The sequence below is a fragment of the Haliaeetus leucocephalus genome, unplaced genomic scaffold, assembly GCF_000737465.1.
Source record: "Haliaeetus leucocephalus isolate CR32 unplaced genomic scaffold, Haliaeetus_leucocephalus-4.0 Scaffold808, whole genome shotgun sequence".
Classification (NCBI taxonomy): Eukaryota; Metazoa; Chordata; class Aves; order Accipitriformes; family Accipitridae; genus Haliaeetus; species Haliaeetus leucocephalus.
The window spans coordinates 4692837-4717107 of NW_010973244.1; the positions used below are offsets into that span (position 1 = coordinate 4692837).

The following is a 24271-nucleotide window of genomic DNA, read 5'->3' on the forward strand; positions in this document are numbered from 1 at the left end:
CTGAGAAAGAAATATATAATAGCATAGTGCTGCACTGAGAGGGCTTTAGCTGACATTCTGCCAAATGTAGAATATGTAGAAATTAGATGTTTCTTTTATACAAGCCAAGTTGGTTTTAATATGTACTGAGAGAGATGGTACATGAGCTGCTTTTCTGTCTTCAGTACCAAGAAGTTGTCTATTTTCTATAGCAGGGAAAGAATCTCCAACAAAAGCCAGTGCTGGGATTATTTAATTTGCTGACTTTAGCAGCTGGTCAGCAACATTCCCCGTAACACATTTTGAATACATAGAGATGATTGTTGCTTGTACGTGTTGGTTTCCAGGTGGGTTTTTTTTGTTGTGGAGTTGTTGTTGGTTTTTTTTTTTTTTCCTAATTGTGATTAACCAGTTTCTAAATTAGGCCAAAATGGTGCTCAGTTATCAGGAAGAAAATGTTGCATGACAAATTTTAAAAATAACAGTAATTGAGAGACCAGAGAAGCTATTAATTATGAGTCCAATCATTGTGAGCAATCTCTAAAAGTTACTTTGATGATCTTCTAGTTTCAAGGCAAAACCAAATTCTATATTTTGTATGCAGAATATATTATCTTAAACACACTGGTGATGCTGCTTTAGCTCTTTTCTTCTCTGAAACAGTAAGTAGCCTGAAATGCAGCTAAGGCGGCAACCAACACATTGACCAGCAATGGCTGTTTGATGAGCCACATCCAAAATCATCTGGAAAGGAGTACTATAGCTGGGGATCAAAGCAGAGATACCAGACACTGAGTAGGAATTGGCAATAAATTATTTTAAACATTCCAGTTCTCAGGTTTCTGCTAGACTTTAATTAAAGGAATTATATTGAGCCCTTCACAGGGAATGTTTTTTCCACAGCTGTCTACACTGAGGCTGGAGCACCTTGCTTATAAATATGTAGTACTGGCCACCCTTTGAGAAAAGCTACTAGCTCACTAGGTGTGATATGGCAATTCCCATGTTCTTATCTTGTTCTCTTACAGTTGGTCCCTCCATGAGGCTGGAGTCACAATGACAGGGTTTGCTGGGGAAATCTACAGGCTTAACCAATTTTATGGATGATTGCAACATTTTCTGCCTCTCAGACTTGCGTACAGAGGCAAGGAAGTTTAAAGGAACAGGGGAAGTTAACTGCAAGTAAGAAAGAAGACAGGAGAGACTCCAAAACAAATCAGTTTACCCTATTGGCATAGATCCAGAGCTTATTGAAAAATAGAGTTGGAACTATGAAGTAAAAACTACAAACAAGCTCCTAAGTTAACAGAGATAAGGAAACAACATAAAGCCTTTGGTTTGACAAGAGCATTGGAGTTACCAGAATCATTAAGCTACATCATTTTCAGTCACTTGAAAAGAGAAGAAAACAGAAATGTTCTCATTTAGGGCCTTAGTCAGTGGAAAGTTTTTATGTTTCACGTTTAGAAGGTTGCACACATTTTTCAGCTGGCCACATACCTGCAAAAATACATTGTCTGCATAGTCTAACATGACTCAGGAAACAGAGCTAAAAGCTTAGCTGTAGAAATGCTTATAATGATTTCAGAAACTTAATGTTCATTACTTTGCAAGCAAGGAAATTGAAGGCAGTAATCATGGCTTTTATCTTGTAAATTTACCCCAAGAACTTTAAAAAGGTCTAAAGATTACAGCTAAAGAACAGGATGCTGCTGATCAGAGTAATGAGCAGCATTGTGAGATTTCTGCTTTCTGTCAAGGTGCTATAATCTATTACAGAAAGTAATTTAATTATGCACTTTATATTCTATAATAAAAATAAATTGACTGGTTTACTTCCAAAACGTCCAATTAAATATAGGTATTATTTTTCCAAAATACCAGAAGCTCAGCGTTAGCATTTTGCAGAAGTAAGTCCTTTGCCCAGCCGAAGTGGTACTACTAACTTTCTCCAGCTTTCTCCTTGTGTATTAGACAAACGCTACTGATGTTATCTTGTGGTGCAGAATACTGCAAAACTCCATGAATGGCATAATAGCGTCCCAAAAGACACTGATAGCTTTATTTAACATATAATGTTAATACTGGAAGTCTAATATGGGCTGCTATTGTGGATGATTTTAAACTATCAACAGTACCAGCCAAACAGAAAATTTTTGAATGTGAGGTCTATAAAAACTTAATTAAAAAAATTATGCCTAGAGTTAGTTTTGATGTTAATCAATACCAGCAGTATTGGTTAGTAAGTATTGACAGAGTTTTAAATAATGGGTATATGCAACTTTCTGACAAGCTGTATTTAAAACATGCTCCCACTTCCTACTCCCTGCACACAAAAACTAAGGACTTTAAATGTGTAGAAACTTGTAGCTATTTTGGTAAATTTAACAGGAATGAGATAAATCGTAAGAGGTTTCATGAAAGTAGAAAGAGGAAAAAAAGAGATAAAGAGATTTGCAAATGTACATAAGAAAATTGGGCCCCTAAATTCCATTAATTTTCCAGGCAAGTTTAGATCATAAATCCCTTTCTGGTTTTAAAATTTAATAGAGGCAGTGTCACTGTTTTTTCTTTATAATTTACATGGAAAACAAAAGGTAGGAGTAACATTAATTCATTTGTTGAAACAAAGCTACATTGACATGCAGTGGCTATAGAGCTAATTCAGTAAACTGCTTTCAACAAATTAGGACACGCTTTAAAAAGTAGTTGTCATCTGAATACCACTGTCTTGTTCAGACTGAAGGAATATGATGCACTTTCTCCTGCGCATAGTGCTAGTGAAGAAAGATTATGTAAAAAACAGAACCATTTGTGTTTGTTCCTAAAGGGACCCTCAGGCCAGAGAGTTCTAAATGTCTTTCCTGGCTTTTATTAAGCTAATGTACCATGTCCACATTTGATTTCCTGTTATTCCCAGAGGGGTTATATTGTTCTTCTTAACTATGTGTGTTTGAAAGTATAGCATATGCTTCTAGAATATAAAATTGAGCATCAAAATTTCCTTTGCCAGATAGATAGATGAACCTATAAAATGAGGTTCACCAATTTATCTAAGAATTTCTTTGAAAGAAGAGCTCATGTCAAATACAAGAGGAAAATGCCAAATGATAAAGCTAGTCTTTTGTAACAATTATCCCCTTATAAAAAGAAGGATTTTGTCATGCAACTTTTCTGTCTCTCTATTGGTGGTTTAGCACAGTCAATTAAAATCCCTGGAAGTGTCCAGAAACTCAGTTTAATAGCACAATAATGTCTGGATATTGGGAGGGAGGGGGGATATATAAGCTAATTCCCTTCTCTGGAGGAGATGCTCAAGGCCTTCAGCTTTCTCACAAAGCTTATTCCCATGGAAGGGATCCTTTCATATGAGAGAAGACTGATCTTTAGGGACATTTGATGCCATGTGGTACTTCAACTCTGTCAAAAAAAAAATGTTAAATCTGTAGCAGTACTGGTACCCTCTGTGTCACAGCTATTTCCATGACCTCAGATTCCAGGAACAGATGTTCATGGCTAATGGGAAGAGGCGTCACATCATAAAAAGAGAGATCACCAAGAAAAGTTTTAAAAGGTTTTATGACATTAAAAAGCTGGTGGCTGTGTCAGAGGCATTGTTAAGTTTGTGGCAGCATGCAGTGGTTTTGGTGGTAGTCAGGAGCAAAGTGCATTGACATAATTCACAACTTCATCCAAAAACTGCTGATGGAAAGATGTCCTTTGACTTTGGTAGCTTTTGGATCAGACATTTTGTTGGCACCACTGTCATTTTCTTTTTATCCCAGGCAGGCATTAAGCAAGTGTATGCTGCAAATCATCAGCCTGATTGAAAAATATGTAATAAGCATTGCTGCAGTTTTGGAACACTGGAATGTACAAGGAGATTTTGCAGTTCCTTGATTCCTGAGGCTTGTCACTTCAGAAACCCAGCTTTAGTGTTGAAGAAACTTGTCACTGCAGATCTGGCATGATAGAGTGTAACACAATATGTTCTGACTAGCATGTAATCCTTCAGCTGATGGCTGTAGCTCCAGGGATGTTAACATGGCACAAGCTACTGTTTTAGATCACTTTCCATGGTGCTTGGCAATGCGCAGCCTTAGAACATGAACTTGTCAAGCAAAGTTGTACAAACGTTGAGAAAATCAGTGGCAGTTAAAACTATTTCAGTTACTGTGCATTTAAGGACTTTTATGATAAGAGCTAGGAATGTAATGCTCTTGCTAAGATGTTGACTATGATCCAAACATGCATTGTGCCAGGAGAGATATAACAGAGAATTTCAACTCTGTAAATAAAGATGGGTAGAAACCCTATCCCCCGAGGAATCTTGTGTCCAAAATACTTTCCTCATGTTCTTTTACTGATTAAGAATCAAGTATGAAACCTTTTTTTTTCCTTCTGATCTTTGATGAAGAATATTAAATTACAGGTATCTTGCCTTTCAGATTTCTGAGTGAGTTTGTAAATCCAGCACTTGATCTTGCACATTGCTGAGCTCATTGTTCGGTTCCACAAGATGCACTGGTGTCTGTTTGTCACAGTTTAACCCCAGCCAGCAACTAAGCACCACGCAGCTGCTCACTCACTCCCCCCCCATCCAGTGGGATGGGGGAGAAAATCGGGAGAAGAAGTAAAACTCGTGGGTTGAGATAAGAATGGCTTAATAGAATATAAAAAGAAGAAAGTGATAATGATAACACTAATAAAGTGACAGCAGTAATGATAAAAGGATTGGAATGTACAAATGATGTGCAGTGCAATTACTCATCACCCACCAATCGACGCCCAGTTAGTCCCCAAGCGGCAATTCCCTGCCCCCCACTCCCAGTTCCTATACTAGATGGGACGTCCCATGGTATGGAATATACTGTTGGCCACTTTGGGTCAGCTGCCCTGGCTGTGTCCCCTCCCAACTTCTTGTGCCCCTCCAGCCTTCTCGCTGGCTGGGCATGAGAAGCTGAAAAATCCTTGACTTTTAGACTAAACACTACTTAGCAACCACTGAAAACATCAGTGCATTATCAACATTCTTCTCATACTGAACTCAAAACATAGCGCTGTACCAGCTACTAGGAAGACAGTTAACTCTATCCCAGCTGAAACCAGGACGCTGTTCTAAGTTTATTGTGCAGATACTGACACCACTCAATATAATGAGCTGTAAGCACAATATTCAGAATTTTTGACCTTGTAGCAAAATGTTGGAAAAGTTAGCAGAATGCTGTTGTGTCTGTTATAGGGCAAGCTTAATCTACTCTTTTGTGACTATAGTATATGTCCAGCGATGCTAACAAATGACTATTGGATGAAGATGAAATATTTTCTACTCCTAATTCACTGACTCCATTGTGAAACTATTGGTAAATCTTTTGTGATAAATTTATACTTTGCTTTTAACATTTTAGAATCTCATTCTGTTTCAAATCCATGGCATTAATACATAACTTCCTTTACAAAACAAGAGTTTGAAAGTTACTATCTAACTTTCTGCTCTTCTTTTGCCCTTTCCTACTTTTTCTTCCAGAATGAGTTCAAGAAATACACTGTATGTTTCTCAAGCTCTGGTTTTTTTTTTCCTTTGGCTTTATTTGGGCAACTCTATAACTTCTCTAAAATACCTATTCAGAAAAAAGGTGGAGGTTGTTGACCTTGATATATTGGGTAGGAAATAATGAGAATTAAAGAAACCCACTTCCAGGTGAGTAAGGTTTCCCAGTACCAAGAATTTTATTTAAATATACAGCCAAGTGATATAATGAGTAAGTAAAGGCCAGTATCACATGGCAAGTTAATGTGTTACCCTGATACGTAGAAAATAGTTGCTAGTAATGATTATGAAATACAGAATGAAAAACTTTTAAAAATGTGAAATAAAAAAGGTAAATGTGTAAAATCAGGATTAAAGATTATTTCAAATAAATTTAATAATGAATTGTCTGTTAGAGCAGAAATGTCACCTATCTTACCAAATTTAGAAACAGAATCTCAGGAAAGGTTTGAGCATCTGCAGATGGGAGGTTTGACGAAACAGTGATTCAAGGAGAGGAGGAAGGCATTTAGGGAGTAAGGCCCTTCTTTTATTCTCTTAATAATGTGAAATACTTTAGCCTGTGTAAGACAGTCAGATCATACAATCTTACCTCAATCCTGTGCTGTGTCACTCATACTCTGCTATTTGCTATCTGCTTAGTTAGTTAAAGTTAGGCTGACCTGGTATAGTTGTCCATATTTGCCAAGCTACTGTTGCTACTGCAAGCTACTCTTAAAATAATAGAATAATTCTGATTGAAAGGAACCTTATGAGGTCTCCAGTCCAACCACCTCCTCAAAGCAGGGTTCAGCTCTGAGGTCAGACCAGGTTGCTCAGGGCTTTAACCAATTGGATCTGGAAAACTTCCAAGGACAGAGACTGCAGCTTCTCTGGGCAACCTGCTCCACTGACTGACAAAAAAAAAAAAAAAAAAAAAAAAAAATTCCCCTTGTAACCTCTCTCATTTCAGTTTGTATCCATTGTCTCTCAGCCTCCTGCCACGCAGTCCAGCAAAGAGCCTGGCCCCATCTCTTTGGTGACCACCTTGTAGGTTATGGGGACTGCTGTAAGGTTCCCTTAAAGCCATCTCTTTTCCAGGATGAACAAGCCTTGGTCCCTCAGCCTCTCCTCTCAGGACGAGTGCTCCAGCCTGCTGACTATCTTTTTGGTTCTCACTGAATTTAAGATAGCAGAGGAAAATTACAATGCACAGTTAAATGAGAAAGTGGTGTACCGGGTTGGAAAGCAAAAACTGCAAGAACAAGAGAGACCTAAGGAACAGAAGCAGTGAAGGGACGCCTCTCTCAAGTGCATGCACACAAATGCACACAGCCTGGGAAACTAGAGGTCTGCATGTGGTTGGGACCTTGTGTGTTAGGATCCAGGGAGAAGCCAGTGAGGGGTGACACCGTGGTAAGGATGTGTTACAAACCACAAAATTAGGATGAGAAAGTAGACGCCATTTTCTTTGAACAAATTCAGAACACCTCCAGATTGGATCTTTTCATTCTTATGTGAGACTTTGATCTCTCTGACACCTGCTGGAAGGGCAGTACATTGGGATGCAATCAACCCAGGTTTCTGGAGGGGGTCAGGCGTAACTTAATGATACAGGCACTAGATGTGGTGCCTGCACTGGGGTATAAGGAGACATAAACCAGAAACAATGTCAGGGAATCTCACTATTCTGGATTTCAGCCCTCTGCCTTGTGTAAATCCTGTAGGCAAACTTTAAAGGAATAAAAAAGCTTTTGTTCAAAATGTATTTTAATGAAACATCTCGTAGGCAAAGTTGCTTAAATGCCCTTGCAGAACTTCGATATTTAACTGAAATCCGGGATAAAACTTAAGATGTAAACTTTACTCCCTTTATTTGCTTTTAGAAAAATTAAACAGAATATTACTATAATTTTTATTTTCTTGTATAAATACTCTCCCAGTCATCAAGTGTCATATCTTTCTAACAGCTGGTATATGTTTTGATAGATCGAGATAGTATATGTTTGCATTATTTTTTTTACTGGAGACGTCTATGTGATAAATTGGCTTTACAAAATCTATGGCCAGTAACACTTTCTTTTTCTCCAAATCGTACTTTGCTGCTACTAATAACGAAAAAGAGGTTATATGGTAGTAATAATAAATAAAAATTAGAAAAAAATTGCAGTGGCCTGATAAACATTAGCTAGCTCTTATAAGTGGCTCTGATTTTATGATGCTTAACTAACATTGCCAAATCAGAAGCTAAAACTGTGGTATAAGATTCCTTTAAACCCAGAATTAACAGCAGATATTTCTTTCTCTTTCATTCTATCAAAAAAAACCTGTATTTAAACCTATATTCTAACCATAAGGCATATAATTATCATATTGCACTTTCCATTCTTAAGCCATGTGGTTTTGCCTGTTTAAGACCTTTTTATAGCACAATAATCATAGGATTCAATTTTTACAGAAGCAGTGATTTAGCTAGTAGTGGTTTGTGCTTTAGAAGCCCTTGCTGCATACTTATTTCCTGGGCTTATGCCATAAGGAAAATCCCTCTGTCTTCAGTAGGAATGGTATCTGTGTAGCTGAAAGTAGAGAAGGACTAGTTGTCTGTGACAAGTGGTTTTCTTCAATATAAAAGTGAATCAGGAGAGCATAGAAGTTATGGAAAAGCTGTCATACAGTTGCACAGATGTCCCTGGGTAATTTCTCTTGAGCTGCGGTAGTGCTTCCTTGTCTAGGCTCAGCAAATGGAAATTTCCTTGAAGACTGTTATGAAGATTTGCTTATTCCAGCAAGCAGGAAAAATCATGAGCTCTATTCAAAAAGAGAAGGATGTAATCTTTATAAGGATAGAGCAGCCAGCTCTATGGAGATAGAGCCTTGTGTTGTGCATATATGGTGAAGTAGGAGAAATTACTAGCTTTAGCATTACAGCATTTTTCATAAAGTTTCAAAATACTGTTTATTTCCACAGTTGTCTGTGTGAGGTGAACGATGGGTTACAGTGGCTTACAGAGAGGCAAACTAAAGCATACAGAGCTATTTTTATCCTCACTTAGGTCTTTGCTTGCCTGAGCAATGCTTCTGCCAAGTTAGATGATTTCTGTCTTGAACACTCCTTTCGTAGCTGTGACTGTTTCTTCATCTGCCAACTACTGCTCTGTACAGTCAGAAATTATTTAGGTAAGATCTGCAGTCTAGCTGTTTGAGATGGTGGGTTTTTTTCCTTCTGGAGGGGGAGTGGGTACATTGAGTTGGTCTGGACATGCAAAGGTTCTTTTTCTTCTCAGCAGTGTTATACTCAGCAGTCTTGACTGACAGTGTAGAAAAAAATGCATTCAGAACAAGTATTTCAATCCATAGCCTGAACAGCTTAAATGGAGAGCATGGAAACTGCAGAGAGATTAATTTCAGCCTGGGGAGCCATGCCATCCTAAGAGTCTTAGAGGGCTAATGGAGGCAGGGGGAGAAGTGGGGATGATTCAGGGCACCTGAAGTTAAATCCTGCTTTGAATGCTCCCCCAGACCCTGGAAGCTGAACCTTCCTACTCTAAAGCTAGCATTTCCATATTCTCCTCCCTTCTGTAGGTTAAAATTTAAAGAACAAGGGTTGGAGTGTGCATTTGGGATTTTTAATTTATTATAGTTTAATTTTTGAAATGCTTTGCTGCATGAACTTTGAGTTCTCATTCATTTATATTGAATAAAAATCCTAGCAGGATTTCATTCCCTGGTTAGTGTCTAAAATGTATCAGATTAGTTAATCCCATGTGAGTAAATTAAAATTTGATGCCACTGATAAGAGCACTATTACTTTTATTAGCGTTGTAACTTTTAACTTTTTCTGCTGGCTTTTTCCCTAGTACAGTCTCACATGATTATAATGATTTTGTATACAGTGCTATGTTTTGGCTCCAAGGAGTATAAACTCGTTAGGGAATAGTCAATATTTATTAGTACTTTACCGTAGACTTCAGGCTCATCATTGCCCTAAAAAGTTGAATTCTGCTGTGGTGTAGTCCTATCTTGAAATGAACATATTATTTTGCAAGTTAAAATAAAGAATAAAATGGTTCCTCTCATGTTGTTGCAACTCTGCATATGATATCAATAAATATTTTGCTATTAGCAAAACAGAAGGCATAGTATGACCTTTCATCATCAAAATGGATGCAGTACAGAGTAATGTTTAAAAGTAGAATATATTTTCATAATGGCGAGAACAGATGAGGATCGGAGTACTGCTTGCAATATCTGCATTAATGGAAAAAAAAATTATCCTTTAGCTATATTAAAAGCAGTTAGCTTTGTTAAAAGCAGAAAAACCTACAAAACCCTTAAATCAGCTGTATACTAGATTTCAAAAATCATCTCACAATATTTCACAATTCTGTGCTCCTGCTTGTTGAAGGAAAAATGGGAGAAGGAAGCACATTTACGAAGATGGATTAAACAGTACCAGTAACTTGTATTCATGCATGGCACTGATAATATCAGAGCTCCTGTAATATCACGAGCAAGGTCTGCCTCACAGAAGCATTTGGAAGCAGTGGCTGATCAATGAGGCAGCTAGGGAAGAGCCCTGTCCTGTTCTCAGGATTGGGTTGGTGGTAGTGCACTGTTGGCACAAATAAGAGAATAGTATAGCTCCCTCTAGCCGTCAATTTTCTAGGCAATTTGCATACAGGAAAGATTCGGCGATTTTGAAGTATTCAGAAACTTTCAGTAGAGCTGACTGATTTTAACACACACTCCACTCACACTCCCTGCCCCCCAGTCATTTTGTTTCAGAAAAGTGAACCTCTTTATCAGAATTCATTGGCTTAATTTACAATTTTTGTGTTAAATTATCAAAATGTGTAGTGATTTTAGCACTCTAGCACTCAAGAAGAAAGGCATAAGGTAGTCAAATATTTCAAACTGCTTTATTAACAATTCTGAGTTTTGAGAAATCATCACCATTTGGATTGAAAGCAGCTTTTGAGAAATTCCTGTAAAATGGGAATTCAGGTTTGAAATTTGGAGCAGATGGAAAAGACATTTGTATAGAGGAAAAGCAGGTTTAACCTGGATAGGGAACACTAGGGAAGAATCTTCAACCTAAGCATACTCTTGAGTGTATTTTTTCTTGCCAATCCCAAAAGAAGCAGCTTTAAAAAAACCAAACACACAAACAAAAAACCCTGGTAGAAATGGATAAAGAGTAACAGAGAGAGAAAAATGTGAGCAGTGTTCAGGTTCGTAGCAGTCCAGGAGCTGAGTCCAAGTGGGTGTTACAAGCATCAGTAGCAGCAGGCAAAGGTTGACTGTTGGCAATCATCAAGGGAGCTGGACTTCAGAACTGCTGTATTTAACAGCAGGAGCTAGGCCAGGTAATTTTTTGTATGTGCTGGGCTAAAAGTCTTTCAGGGCACATAACAGCTGGAGGGAGTATGTCATGAGCAGGGCATTTCAAGGGAGAAGTCAAGGGAGAGAAATTTATTGGAGGAGACACAGACCAGGAGATTTGGAGTTAAAAAACATAGCTAGAAAACAGATAATGAGTATAATGAAATAATTATGTAGCTTTTACTTGTTAACAGTGAGCATTTCAAGGCAGCGTTCTTTGCACATCACTGGAACACTGGTAAACACCAAAGCACAACGGCAGAAACTATATTCACTACAGGATCTTGCACGGCAAGTCTCTGCAAGACAGGAGGTTCAGTTTTTATCTTTTATCACTGAAGACTTGTCACAGAACAAGACATCTAAGACAGAATTATGGCATTTAATCATCTTTCATGTACAATCATTTGAGGGAAAAAATATTAATCAAGAAGGGCTAGAACATCATGGTATAACTCACAGAAATTCAGCTTTGCCTTCCATTGCTTTGTGGACTGCGCTAATGGGAACAGGATGATTTAGGTGACTAAACTGTTCAGGCATCTCATTACTATTGAAATGGTATAGATCAGGTGCAGGAATACCTTAATTCCTTTTTCTCTGTCATCTCTACTAAGGAGGGATCACAACAGTTACAAGGAACTACCAAAGTGTCATAATGAGCTTGTAACTGGATTTCAAAGTACTGTAAATTCTATTCAATCACAGTCAGTAAAACCTCACTATTCCTGATCTGATCATCATTAAAATCTTGGATAAGAATCTGCTAATCAGGGCTCGATTGCTCAGTAGAGACACTGCAGAGGCAGTGTCTGCTATCCATTAGCTAGACACTTGCTAGTTCTTGCCAGGGATATGACCCAAGTTGTTAGGAATACCCCAGTGCTGCAATGCATAAACATGCGATGGAAGATTTGTGTCCTGGTACTTGAAAAGGCAGTGTGAGGAAAGGGAGATCTCTATACTCACTTCCTCGTCTTTTATATGTCACTATGGTTATTTTGTATGCAAGGCATTTGTATGCCAGGGTGCAGTGATGCATTGCCTTGCCTCAACTTTCTGTCTAGAACACAAGAAAACACCTCATGGAGAAGAAGCTGCTTGATGTCTTGAATACAGATGATGTGCACAGAATATTTAAATCTTGTCCAAGTTTTGTTTAAGATTCCATTAAGATGCAGTTGTGAATGAGCTTCTCTTTGCATATGTAATTAGAAAGCAGAACAGATGGGAAAGGCATAGTTTAAAGTGATGTCTTCATTAAAATAACCAAGCTGCAAAGTGTTTGTTCCCCAACAGCGGATTCAGGATATGAGACTCCTCAGGCTTCTGATTTTTTCCTCCTCTTTTGAGTTTGACAACTGTGAATGACAACGATGAGATCTCTTTTGCATCATTTTTATTGTTAGATATCACCACTGTTCCTTAGGGCAGATTGATCTTTCATTCCCTCATATGTGGTTTGTGCTCAGTTAAGATATACTAGGAAGCAGTGGGTATTAAGAAGCAGACACTACATCAAGGGATTTATTTTAATTGCCTTTACTGTAAGAGAGATCTACTGGGATTTAAAAAATAATATAGTGATTTTAATGTTCTTTTAAAAAAGATCTGTGTGGATTGTATCCTGATAACTACTGTTATCCCTTGGGTTATTTCTACTCTTAACTTTCAGGTTTTTAAATTAAAATGAAATAATTTTAAGAAATATAATTAGGGTCTGCCACCATGCCACCCCCCCCCTCTATTTTTTAATAGAGGCGAAGTCTTCTAAAATTAGTCTAACAGTGTCCAAAAATATATATACTAAAGTGAATAAGGGCTAATCCTTATTTCTCCCTCCTCACCCCCTAATAAAAGGAAAAAAAAAAAGTATTACATATTTTAAAGAAGCAAAAAGTATACTTTATCAGAGAGTTTAAGTCACACCAATGAAAGACACTGGTAAGTGCCACTAGAAATCAGTACATTCTCAGTGACTAGTAATGGACGCTGGATAGGCTGGTGTGCTACTTCAGCCTTTCAGAAGTCAAGATTAATGCTGATACTGACCTCTCTGTAGACTTACAACTTCAGCTGCTATAATGGAAGGCTAATTTGGGGAATTAATATTGGATCTTTCCTATCTTCTGCTATCCACACAAAATAAATTTTATCAGATATATTTTACAGGCAACTTAGACCTTCAAGACTTACTGGAGCCCAATTCTTGTTGCACCTCTGGAAAGTTGCTGTTGAAACTCTTGGGGAGTTAGGCCAAAGGTTGGGTCTAATTTGCCAGTTTTTAGTAAATACAGTCTGATTTGGGGTAAATTCTAATAAAGAATTCTGGAGAAGAAGAAATCTAGTTGTTGTCATTTCTGCCTCTTTCTTCTCTGTGATATTTAACTTTTTACAAAATAAATATAGATAATTTTAAATAGAGGGTGACTATAATCATGCTGCTATTTTCTCAGTACTCGCTGCCTTCTAAATATCAACCTTTGCTTCTTCTTAAGCAGAATGTTCATTATTTGCCCACCATCAGCATCATGCATGGCCTTGTCTGCAATTCCATCACTGTTACTATGTGCTGGAAAGAAGAGCTCTTCAAACATGCAAAAGCAAATCCCTACCCAGAGGATAGGGACTGGATTACAAATCCAAATTTAGATAGAATAGCAGATGAATACAAGAAGTATAACAATGCATGCTGTTTATGATAAGGAAGTAAAAAAAAAGTTTATCTGTGCCAATATCGGGAAAAGATTGCTTTAATTAGAAGTGGAGCCCTATATGAGGATTGGAGTCTCTTTGTTAGAGGGCCCTACCTAATACAGGGTAAAAGTGATCCTTCCTTGAAGCAGCTTGAAGTGCAAAGTGTTTAATCATCCAAGACTTCTGTATGTACATAACTTTTCTCAGTAGTAGACCCACTCAGTGCTATGATGTTATTTGCTCTGTGTAAAGTTAAATGTTTTACTGTCTGTATACACGCAGTCTTTACCTACAATGATAAAATGGACAAACAGAGGAAGATAAACCAAAAATGGAACCCACCATTGATGTCCTACTTAAGCATAATAGTGACTAACAGTGCAGGTAGGTTTATGCAGTTTAGAAGTTTGGGTCTTTTATATTGTTTTCTAGGGTACTGTAGAAAAATGGCTGCCCATATTTTCTCTGAAGTGCAGTGAATGAATGATCTCAGCATTTCAAAGTTTTCCTTTTTGTCTTGATTTATCTTTTATGTAGAGGAATGACAAGCAATGTCTTAGAAAATAGCAAGGTATCAAACACTATTGATTTCATGCTATTGCAGTGACCTAGAAAGTGTTATTTCTCATTGAAAGATTGGGTTGTGTTTTTTCCATACAAATAAGCAGATTCAAACTCTAAGAATGTTTTGGGTTATTATTACATAATTATTAAAAAAGGCATATTTTTTGTTTCCTTGCTGAAAGGCTATAGAAGTTTTCTATTATAAGATAAAGTAATCCCTTGAATTATAACTACTACAAATCCTAAATCTTCTATCTATAGCTTTTCATAGTTTGTTTTCTAATGAAATTTCTGACTAAGGATCTCCTCCTTTCATTCATGTCATTAAAACCTTTTATTACTGATTTGAAAAGAGTAGAAAACTAGACTTACTGCAGTACTGGTATTTTTTATTTTGTGATTTGAAGTAGGGAATGATGAACAAGTGTGACTAAAACAAGAATGGATTCTTCTAGTGCAAATTAATCTTTCCAGTTTCAGCCATGAATGGAGATGAAAGTGCCAAATTTTCAAAAGAAGGAAGATTTCTAACTGCAATGGAACAGACATGTTAAAAATCATCAGAGTGGCCCTTCTTATAGATCTGTACACTCAGTAGCATACGACAGTTCAGATAAAAATCTAAAATCTGTAAGCCTACCCCAGCTTTGCTACTTACTGATAATTTATCAAGGGGGAATGATAAGAAGGTAAGGCTAACTCATCACATAAGCTTTCTTAGTGTGCAATAAATGGGAGCTAGCTCACTCAACTTTGAATAGGGAGCTGAATGTATAATTAATTAAAAGGAAGAAATTATACATGAAATTTTGAAAAAATAGACTCACATTGACTTGAATTCTTTATATTCCTGGAAATACATTAAGTGCTACCTTTTGCATGTGTTATCTGGAGATAGGCTATGTTTTTCATATTGTTTTCAGTTCCACAGAAGGAACCTGTAGAATAAAATCCAATAAAAACATGAAAGACATTTGGGTTTTCATAAGTTAAAAAATTAAATCTTTGAAATTCAGCTCTTGTTGTAATGATGCTGCTACTATTTGTTAGCAGTTGTCTTTATTTGGTGTAAAATCATGAAAGATTAAAGTTTTACAAATTCTTAGCATTCTGAATATAGTTTTATCTGCCTTCTGCATCACCGAGTGTGTTTTTCATTAGTAGAGTCATTACACATTGTTTGGTCAGTCTGCAGTAGGAGCAGACCAAATGACTTTCTGTAGCTTGTTTTGAAAGTAAGCTTTATGAAATCTTTCACAGCCGCCTTTTACCACAGGAATGGTCTGGCTGGCTTTGCTGATTAAGACTCTTAGACTTTTCTGTACAGGAAAATTTCTTGGATGCACAGAGATATGTGGGTGACATGGTCAATGTTGACTTTACTGTTGCTGAACTTACAGTTCTCTGTTATCTACTATCAAAGGGTCACGTACAGTCATTCTTGCTCAAGCTGAAATTAGTTGCCCTGTTTCTGGTGTAGAGTACTGTACAGCATAAATAAAAGTATTCAGTCACTCTCTTGGTTAATGTCAGTGAGTCAATTATTTTGGCTGCTGAATGGGTGAATAAGTTTAATCACATCAAGTTCTGGAATAGCATAAAAATAAAAATAGGAAGCAGATATTGTCTGCAATTGAATATATTGCACATCTACTACCAAAGAACCCCATTCTCCTTACCTGTTTAATGAAAGTAAACTATATTATATGCATATGTTTAATATCTTTTAAATACTTTGTAGTTCATTATTTTTCTAATAATTTGTAGCTCACATTGTTTTCATAGTATATCGTGGCATTTGGCATTAAAAGGCAGCACATGAAGTAAAACGGCATATCATATAAAAAAACCATGTATCCAATGCCTTTTTTCTGCCATAATAAAAAGTGCAAATAATGCGTGTAATAAAATTGAGAATATAGCCTGTAACCATTAAAAATAAACAGTATACACCAAGGTGTGAAGAATAATATTGTGAATAGGATTTATTCAATGAATACACCATTGCAGTTTCAGTACAAAGCTCACTGAAAACTACTAACATGCTGTCAATTTGCTCATTCCTTAAAGATAATTCATTATTCTGTCATAATATATCGGCTGTAAACGTAAGTGTATTTCAAAAATAATGCCATCTTGTGGAAATTGGGTTTGATTTCCAAATCTGCCACTCCTTTTAAAAAGGGAAAACATGTTAAATATTTTGTCAGTAACTCCTCTGTTTCCTGTCCAATATCAAACCAACTTCTTCATTCCAGTGAAGAAGCTGGTTTTATTCAGCAAAATACTTAATGATATACTGAGCTGTGAGCACATGCACATTTCTGGGGAAGTGAGATTTTTGTACTTGCTTAGAGTGAATGGAGACACAAACGTACTTAAATTCCTCCAATGAATTCAGGGCCTTTGCAAGGATCTCACAGTGGGGAAATTTTTGTATAATCCAACTTTTCGTAACTTATTTAGAGTGTGCACCTGAAAAAAAAGAAGGACCTTTATTAATCCTTGAATCGTTACAGGTTACATATATCACAAACAAGATGATCAAAGTAATCAGCTCCCCCAAATTACACAGCTTGATGAATCAAAGGGGAAGAGGAAACTTTCAACTGATCCCCACAGGCTGCTTCTGGTGAATGGCTGATGCCTGCCCTGCCACACAGACCGATCACCATTCCCTTCCCATGCTGGTCTGCAAAACAGCATATTTAGCTATAATCCAACGTGTTTCTCATTCATCCTTTTGACTATTTATTTATTTACGTGCTTGGAAAAGCCAAGAGGCAAATGTGAAACTGAGATAGAGAATTAGGTCAAGAAACCCATGGCATAATATTATTTGCTGCTATCTGCAGTATTGACTAAAAGTCTCGTCTCTCGCTTATTAGAAATGGTTATAGAGCAGGCTGTCTTGTAATACTAGTGTTTCCATCTCCTGGCCTAGGTGTGACTATTGTGTCACATATCTCTAACTTTTGTCAGGCATGGTGTGAAGAATGTTTTCTGCCTCTTCTTACGTCAAAAAAATGGGAAAATGAATGTCAGCACTCAATTTTTCCAAACTTTTCAATGGATTTGTAGGCGAAGTCTTTCTGAAACCTAGTTGCAATTTACATTGATTGAGTATGTTTCTCAGTTAAAGAAGGCCAAAGTCTTGTCTCATTAATATGAATGTACTAAAAGAAAAAATTGTATTGTGTTATAGTTAAAAGTGTTTTCTTTTAAATGTGTGTAACAAAATCTCCTGTTTTAATGTAAATCTCATGCATAACAAAATCTCCTGCATAAGTAAAAAGTGTAAAAACCAGAATGTCTATTTTAGCCTTCTTACAGCTATAGTATGTCATCCTTTTTCAACAGTTGCATTGCTGAAGGACATTTTATTGATGGATTTATCAGCTCTGGCTTTCATAATAATTTTTGAATGCTCATATCTGAACCTTACTTTTTCTGGAGTCACCAAAGCGTCCTTTTACAAAGGTGGCTTCTGTACAGGGGCAGCTTCTTATCCTTTGTGTGCCATCAGTCTCAGATAGGCCAGACAAGGATGTTAGGACAGAAAGCAGCAGCTCTGCTAATACAACAAGTATGTAGAGCTAACTGTTCCAATCTCCTTGCATAGTAGTCATGAAGAAGCTATATTCTATTTTTAAATGACTAGTTACCATTCTCTGCAAAAATAGAGCTAGTTTGAATTTGGGAATGTGTGGGAATACTTTTCCCTGCAAGTACTTTTAGTTAAGGGTGGTTTTTTGTTCGTTCGTTTGTTTGCTTTTTAAATAGCATTTAACTATTCCCTACCTGTAAAGTATCCTATTTGTATTGCTGGGTATAATTACCTGTAGAACAGGGACAAAGCACCTATTGTAAATCTTAAAAATTTTAACAAATTAGATGTCTTTGGCATAGTGCTACACTTTTAGTTACAATGAAAGGCAACCACTTATGACATCAAATGATCCCATTGATATCACAACATTAAAATGTCCTGTGACCTGCAAACATTAACACCTATAGCAACTGAATGGTTTAGAATTGTCTAAGATTGAGGCAATGCTGCCGCCTAATGATGGGAGTATATAAGACGCAGTTTAACAAAGAGTTTCTCGCTTGCCAAGCAGGCTAGGTTTGTGACATCAGTTGAAGTCTGTAAGTGAAATTAAAAGCAACAGAAATTGGCCCATGGACTAGACTATGTGATGTCGTAGTGTGCCAGGCCATTTATTTGGTTCAAGCTTAATAGAAAGGCAAAAAAACCCCCCTGTAATCACTTTAAGTCTGTGAAGTTTTTTTCTGCATCTTAATGTCTGCTATGAATATAAAGAGAATGATTCTCCACTTTTTTCTCTGTATTGACAGACTTTGTTTTGATGTTTCATGTATTTCCTAATTCTTACTATTATAGTAAATATATCATTATAATATCTTAGAATTTTTATCATTCTCTGTGGTATCCAACTACAATTTTTTCCCTTTTTTTATTTCAGAAGAATAAGAAATTGGATTAATGTCTTAATAATACATTTATCTGTGTATCATTGACCTTCTTTATTTAGAACAGTTCGATGTAGTCTAGCGGCCGAGAAGAATATTGTTAATAGTACTACTGCCAAGTTAAGTCATAGACCTATAAAGAGCAATCACACTTCTGTGAGGCATCTGCCAATGTAATTTGTGACAGCTTGCACACCCAGCAGATCAAAACTGGATCCAGCCCTGCAGTACCTTCTCCTTTTTCAATTCTTCTGGTAGATCTTTCAGTTTGTGCACTATAGTGAAACACAGGAAAGCAGAGAGCTGCTTCTTATTTCATTGTGTTTTATCTATATTATCTCTTTAACGTGAAATGCTGTTGAAAAGGCATACAAAATCCAAAGATTGTTATTGATTTGTGCCAACTTAATCTGACAAAGGATTTCATGGCAAATTGGTCAACCCGTGAACAATTATAATTTGGCAAAAACTAATAAACTGTAATTAAGGCATTATAAATTGATTCGTTAGCAAGCAGCTCATTAAATCATTATAATTATATCATAAAATGATTAAGGCAAGAGAGTTAATGCATTTGAAGGCTGTGCTAAAGATGCATTTTTAAAAAAATGTGCAATCATATTTCTCTTGTATGTGTTCAAGTTTTTTTGGTATTATACTGCTCTCAGCTGGGCTGCCTTCCAGCAATCAGCATCTTCATGATGTGTTCACTTCAAAGCAAGTGTTTGAGGTCTAAATCTCTCTCTTCTGTTTCAACCCAACAGGTGCAGGAGGTTGGTCTCCATCAGACAGTGATCATTACCAATGGCTGCAGGTGGATTTTGGGAGCAGGAAGCAGATCAGTGCTATTGCGACTCAAGGCAGGTATAGCAGTTCTGACTGGGTCACTCAGTATCGGATGCTCTATAGTGATACAGGGAGAAACTGGAAACCATACCACCAAGATGGAAATATCTGGGTAAGTCATTGGTGTAAAATGGAAGCATATGCTGTAATGATGTTGATTGATTGTGGGTTTAGGAACTCCACAACTCTTTAGTGTTGTTTTTGTGAGGACAGAACAGAGCGTAGCTTAAAAGACAGTGATTCAAGTCTCAGTTTCTGTCAGGAGGCCTATCCCTGGATTAGCAAAGCCCATTTGGGATGATGGTAATTGTCAGAACACGCAGATATTTTTTGGTTGTTGGTATTTCTCAATGAATCTCTTATGTTTTGGCTTTTCTTTCCCTGCCTTCTCTTCTTACTAATTTCATGGGGTAAATGTGAGGCACAAAAGTAGATTTGAAAATTCTGCTCTTAAACATAACATTTTGGAATTTGGTCTTTGTGTGTATGTGTGCTAAGGAGCACTTTTATCATGTATGTATTATTTTCCATATAGGTGCTACGGGGATATTTATGCTATAATAATTTTAGGAGAAAGCATGTGATTTCGTTTTGGTTTTTACGTTTTTCATGGATAAGCTGCTAATTTCAGTCTTGCTGAAAACAGTTGCCTTCCATTTTGCTGACAAAAAAAAAGATAGCTATTACTTAACATGCCTATTCTCATAGCAGTTCTTTCAGATGGTTATTCTTTTTCAAAAGTATACTTTGAAAACAACAAAATGCTATCATTCTTTCTGAAACCAAATTAAATTGATTAGCTATTATGCCTCATCAGAAAAATATTGTCAAAGTAGACAAGATTTAATATTGTGCTATTTCAGATTCACATTTTTGCCAGGTGCTTCTTTTATTAACATCTGTTATTAAAAATGAATGTCAAATACAGAGCATAAGGTGCATGTTTTTATCTGTGTAAGAGAAACTCGCTTAATATGTGGAGTACATAGAGGCAGTCATATTTTATTAGAGTATTGATTTATTGAAAAAGCCTCCTCCATGTACCAGATAGCATTCTGAAAGAGGGAGAAATTAAACCCAGGATGACAGACAGGAGCAAAGGAAAACATCAGGTGCTGCTTTAGTTTTCTTAGGACTCAGTGGTGTGAACATTGTCCATTGAGGCCCAGAAGGGACCTCAGGCTTAAGCCTGATAAATATAAAAAGTTTCTCTTTTAGGGCCACTTATGAATATAAAAATACTTATAGCCTTTAATGTTTATATTATCTTAGATGTAGAAAAGCATCTTCAACAACTACTACTGAAATCATGAAGAATTTTTCTTGGGGGAATGGGAGAGGGCTACGCAGCTGGCTGAGTGAATGATATATAAAGCAGGACAGGTAGGCTGAGGAAAAACCTGTTCTTAATACCTTGAAGGCAAAATCTTTTGGCAATGTATGATTTGGCTGATTTAGTCACAGCTGTGTCTGTTTATTTCCAAAGTGGCTCACCTTTCTGAGGGCTTTGTAGAAAGTCTTTATTCTTACATCATCTCTTAATGAAGAAATACTAAAAGCTTCTTTGTGAAAGAACATTTCATTTTTCTCTTTATTAGCAATTATGCATGATTGGTGAATTCAGGGAGAATACTGTTGGTCTGTTATTGACCATCAATATAACTTGCAAAAACACGTGATGAGTTATACAGAAATCTGCTACTTCTATTTGGAATGCTAATTATTAGGGATATACTTAGCAAGCTGGTTACTGCAGTACTGCTACTGTTCATGTCTTGCAATTTTTATCCAATACTGGAAAAGCAGTTAAAAAAAAAGCTACCCTATCCCAGCTTTCTTTTTAAGAATAAAGCTGAGCTACTAGCATAAAAAAAAAAAAACAAACCAAAAAACACAACCCTTAGGCATCTTGACTTTACTTCTAACTTGCCTAAACCAACATTGTTTCTGTTGTTAAATGATGTCTGAGCCTTGGTTTAATCTTGAAAACACTTGTGCTTATTAGTTATTAAGAAGTCTTAAATTCAATAAGCTCCCAAGGCAGGGGAGGTGCCTGAGCATGGAGCAATGCTGTTGTACTATTGTAGTAGTGTTATGAGAAGGCACGCTTCCCTGATGTAGAAATGCAGTATTTCCCATCACATCTTCCTCTTAGTCTCACATTGTACAAGAAATTAAAAATGCCAGAAGCTGCAAGGGCCAGATCAGACCACATGAGCCAGGTATCCAGCACTGGCAATCTAAACTCGTAAAGCTAGGTTCCTCCTGCCTGAAATGGCTGTGATGATCTTAAAAACCTCAGATGATTCTGGTGCCCTTAGAAATCCTTTTAGGAAGTATTTAGTCTTTCCCTTTAGATTTGTACCTTTTAGAAGTTTTATCCATAAGAGGAAGGCACTACATAGCCTTTGATTAATGTCCCTCTTCTATCATCCCCATGGCTGAGTGTCATTGTTTCCTGACAACAGTAAATTTGAAATTAAAAGAGAAAGCAAAGAAAAAGAGGAAAACAGAAGTGCAGGGTTCAACAATATTTAATACTAAAGCAGTTATGGTATCAATTGACACAGCCAGAGGATGTGATATGGGAAAAAGAAGGAAATAAAAATTAAGTTTGCTGGATGAGTTGGAGAGAGAGCAAAGGAGAAATAATTTCCAACAAAGATGTAGTTAAGAACAAACCATGATAATCTGCATAAAATGCTGAAGTGACCCCCTTCTGTATGCATTAGTCAAGGAGGAAAAAAAGTTCTATAATTATCTCCTAAGTAGGAGAGAAATGAAAAGGCTCTCGGGAAGTCTGTGATGGGGAAAGTGCTTTCAAGGTGAATTTAGAGTAAGCTTCCCAGTTCTGTGAAATAGATTTTCTGACCCCACCCCTCCTGGGCTTTTGGATATTTTCAATTTCCATGAATTTTAATAAGATGAGTGAATGTGGCCTCTTTCCATAAAATGCCTAGCACCTAGAGAATTTTGATCACCTCTCCTACCTTAGCACTTGTAGTCTGAGATTCTAATTTTGATAGGTCATGAGGTTTCCCTTCATCTGTCAGTCCTCTAGGGCGTTTCATGTGCACAACATATCTTTGTTTTGGTATAGATGCTCATTTCTGCTTCTACATCAATGCCATCTGTCTATTTGCCTAAAGAATACATACCAGACATGATTCTACATATAATACTGTTTGTATTTCCTAACTCGGGTATAGATGATGTAAATGCCTCGCACTAAGCATAATGCAGATATGCCCTATAGATATAATAAGAAAATGCTGACATCTTAGGAAAACATTGAGACTCAAATTATAAGTACTAGTGGCAGAGCTGAGCACTTCTAAGATTCAGGCCTTTCCTAAAGGAAATTGGAAGATCCTTTGTACAATTGAAGAGGTCTTATGAGGTATCATCTTTTAAAATTTGCTTACTCTAGTAGAACTCATGATCAGCTTTCATCTGTCTCATTTTCTTATTCTTGGGGATATCAAAGTCAGGGTGATGAAGGAGAAAGTGTTACTGTAATTATGAGTTTCAAAAAAAATATTGATGGGAAAAGTGGAGTGCAGACCCTTTGCACATGACCTCCAAATTATATTCTGTAGTTGACTCTTCAGCCTCACTGAACGTCGGTGGAGTTGCAAAGATGTAAATGAAAGCAGATTTTGCTTTTTTACAGGAAATTTAGCCCTGGACCAAGTGGCTGCTGCTTCAGTTGAAAGCAATTATGTTTTTCTGGGTTTGTTGTTGGTTTTTCTTTCAGTTTTAATTAAACTTAAAGTGTATTATGCATAACACCTGCTTTTGTACTATTTTTATTACTGAAAAGATATTAAGTGATTATATAGCTTTCACTGTGCAGAATGTTTTTTGGAATAGAATTTAATTTATCTATTTTCCTACTGGCTTTAAACACTTTTTTTAATACTGCTCATTCTCTTCCTTTTTTAGGTGAAATAATCAGAAATCCAGTAAGTTAGCTGTAAAATAAACTTTGCAGTTCTCTGGGCATTGCGGAGCAACTTACTGTTTGAGAAATGCAGTCTCTTTATTTACATAGTTCCCCTTGGTATTGAAGGAAGGAATACATGCATAGGAAAACAAGCTCTCAGTACTTCAGAGTATCTTGACATAGTATTGAGCCAAAATTCATGTGAAAGGAAGCACAAGTGAGTTGGATGATTAACTTTTTCAAGCTGTGTGAGACTTCAGGTGTTTAATACTCTTGGGTGCCTTTGGAAATACCAACCATCAGACAGACCTAAAGTAACATTTAATGTCTAGGTAGATATGAGGCAATCATCTGCAGCTCTATGACTTCTCAGTGTTTCCGTTCATCCTGACATGCTAATTGTAGTTAGATTACTCAAAGAAAAACCTGTAAGACTTATCACATTCCCAGTTCCTTCCACCTGCTCTACAGAGCATCAATTATGGCTAGCCAACGAGTTACTGCATGCATCATAGAATACCGTGATTTGTGTATAGCAACTACAAGTGAAGAAGAATAAATTCTAGCATACACTCACTCTGTTAGGACATGCAAGAATCATTTGCTTTGTAAAAACTGTCACTGCTTTTTCCCTCTGAGAGCCAACTTAGTTCCATGACCCTAAACTAAACAACAATGAAGTATGCTATGAAAGAGTTCTTGAGTTTGATACTTACTGCTGACCTCCTTTTTTGTGGTTACTCCATAAGCTCTTGAGTGGAAACTTACATCATAGAAAAATTTGCTAGGTTAATGGGCTTACAGGCCTGCGCTTTTTTTATGTGGTTTTTTTT

General features: G+C 36.8%; 1 protein-coding gene across 1 annotated transcript in view; it reads left to right on the top strand.

Moving 5' to 3' along the window:
• Positions 1 to 24271, top strand: part of CNTNAP2 (contactin associated protein-like 2) — a 1206765-nt gene that overhangs the window by 389498 nt on the left and 792996 nt on the right. Inside the window, exon 3 of the mRNA XM_010581816.1 lies at positions 19411 to 19604. Within this exon, the coding sequence (XP_010580118.1) occupies positions 19411 to 19604 (194 nt within the window). The remainder of the gene's footprint in view (positions 1 to 19410; positions 19605 to 24271) is intronic.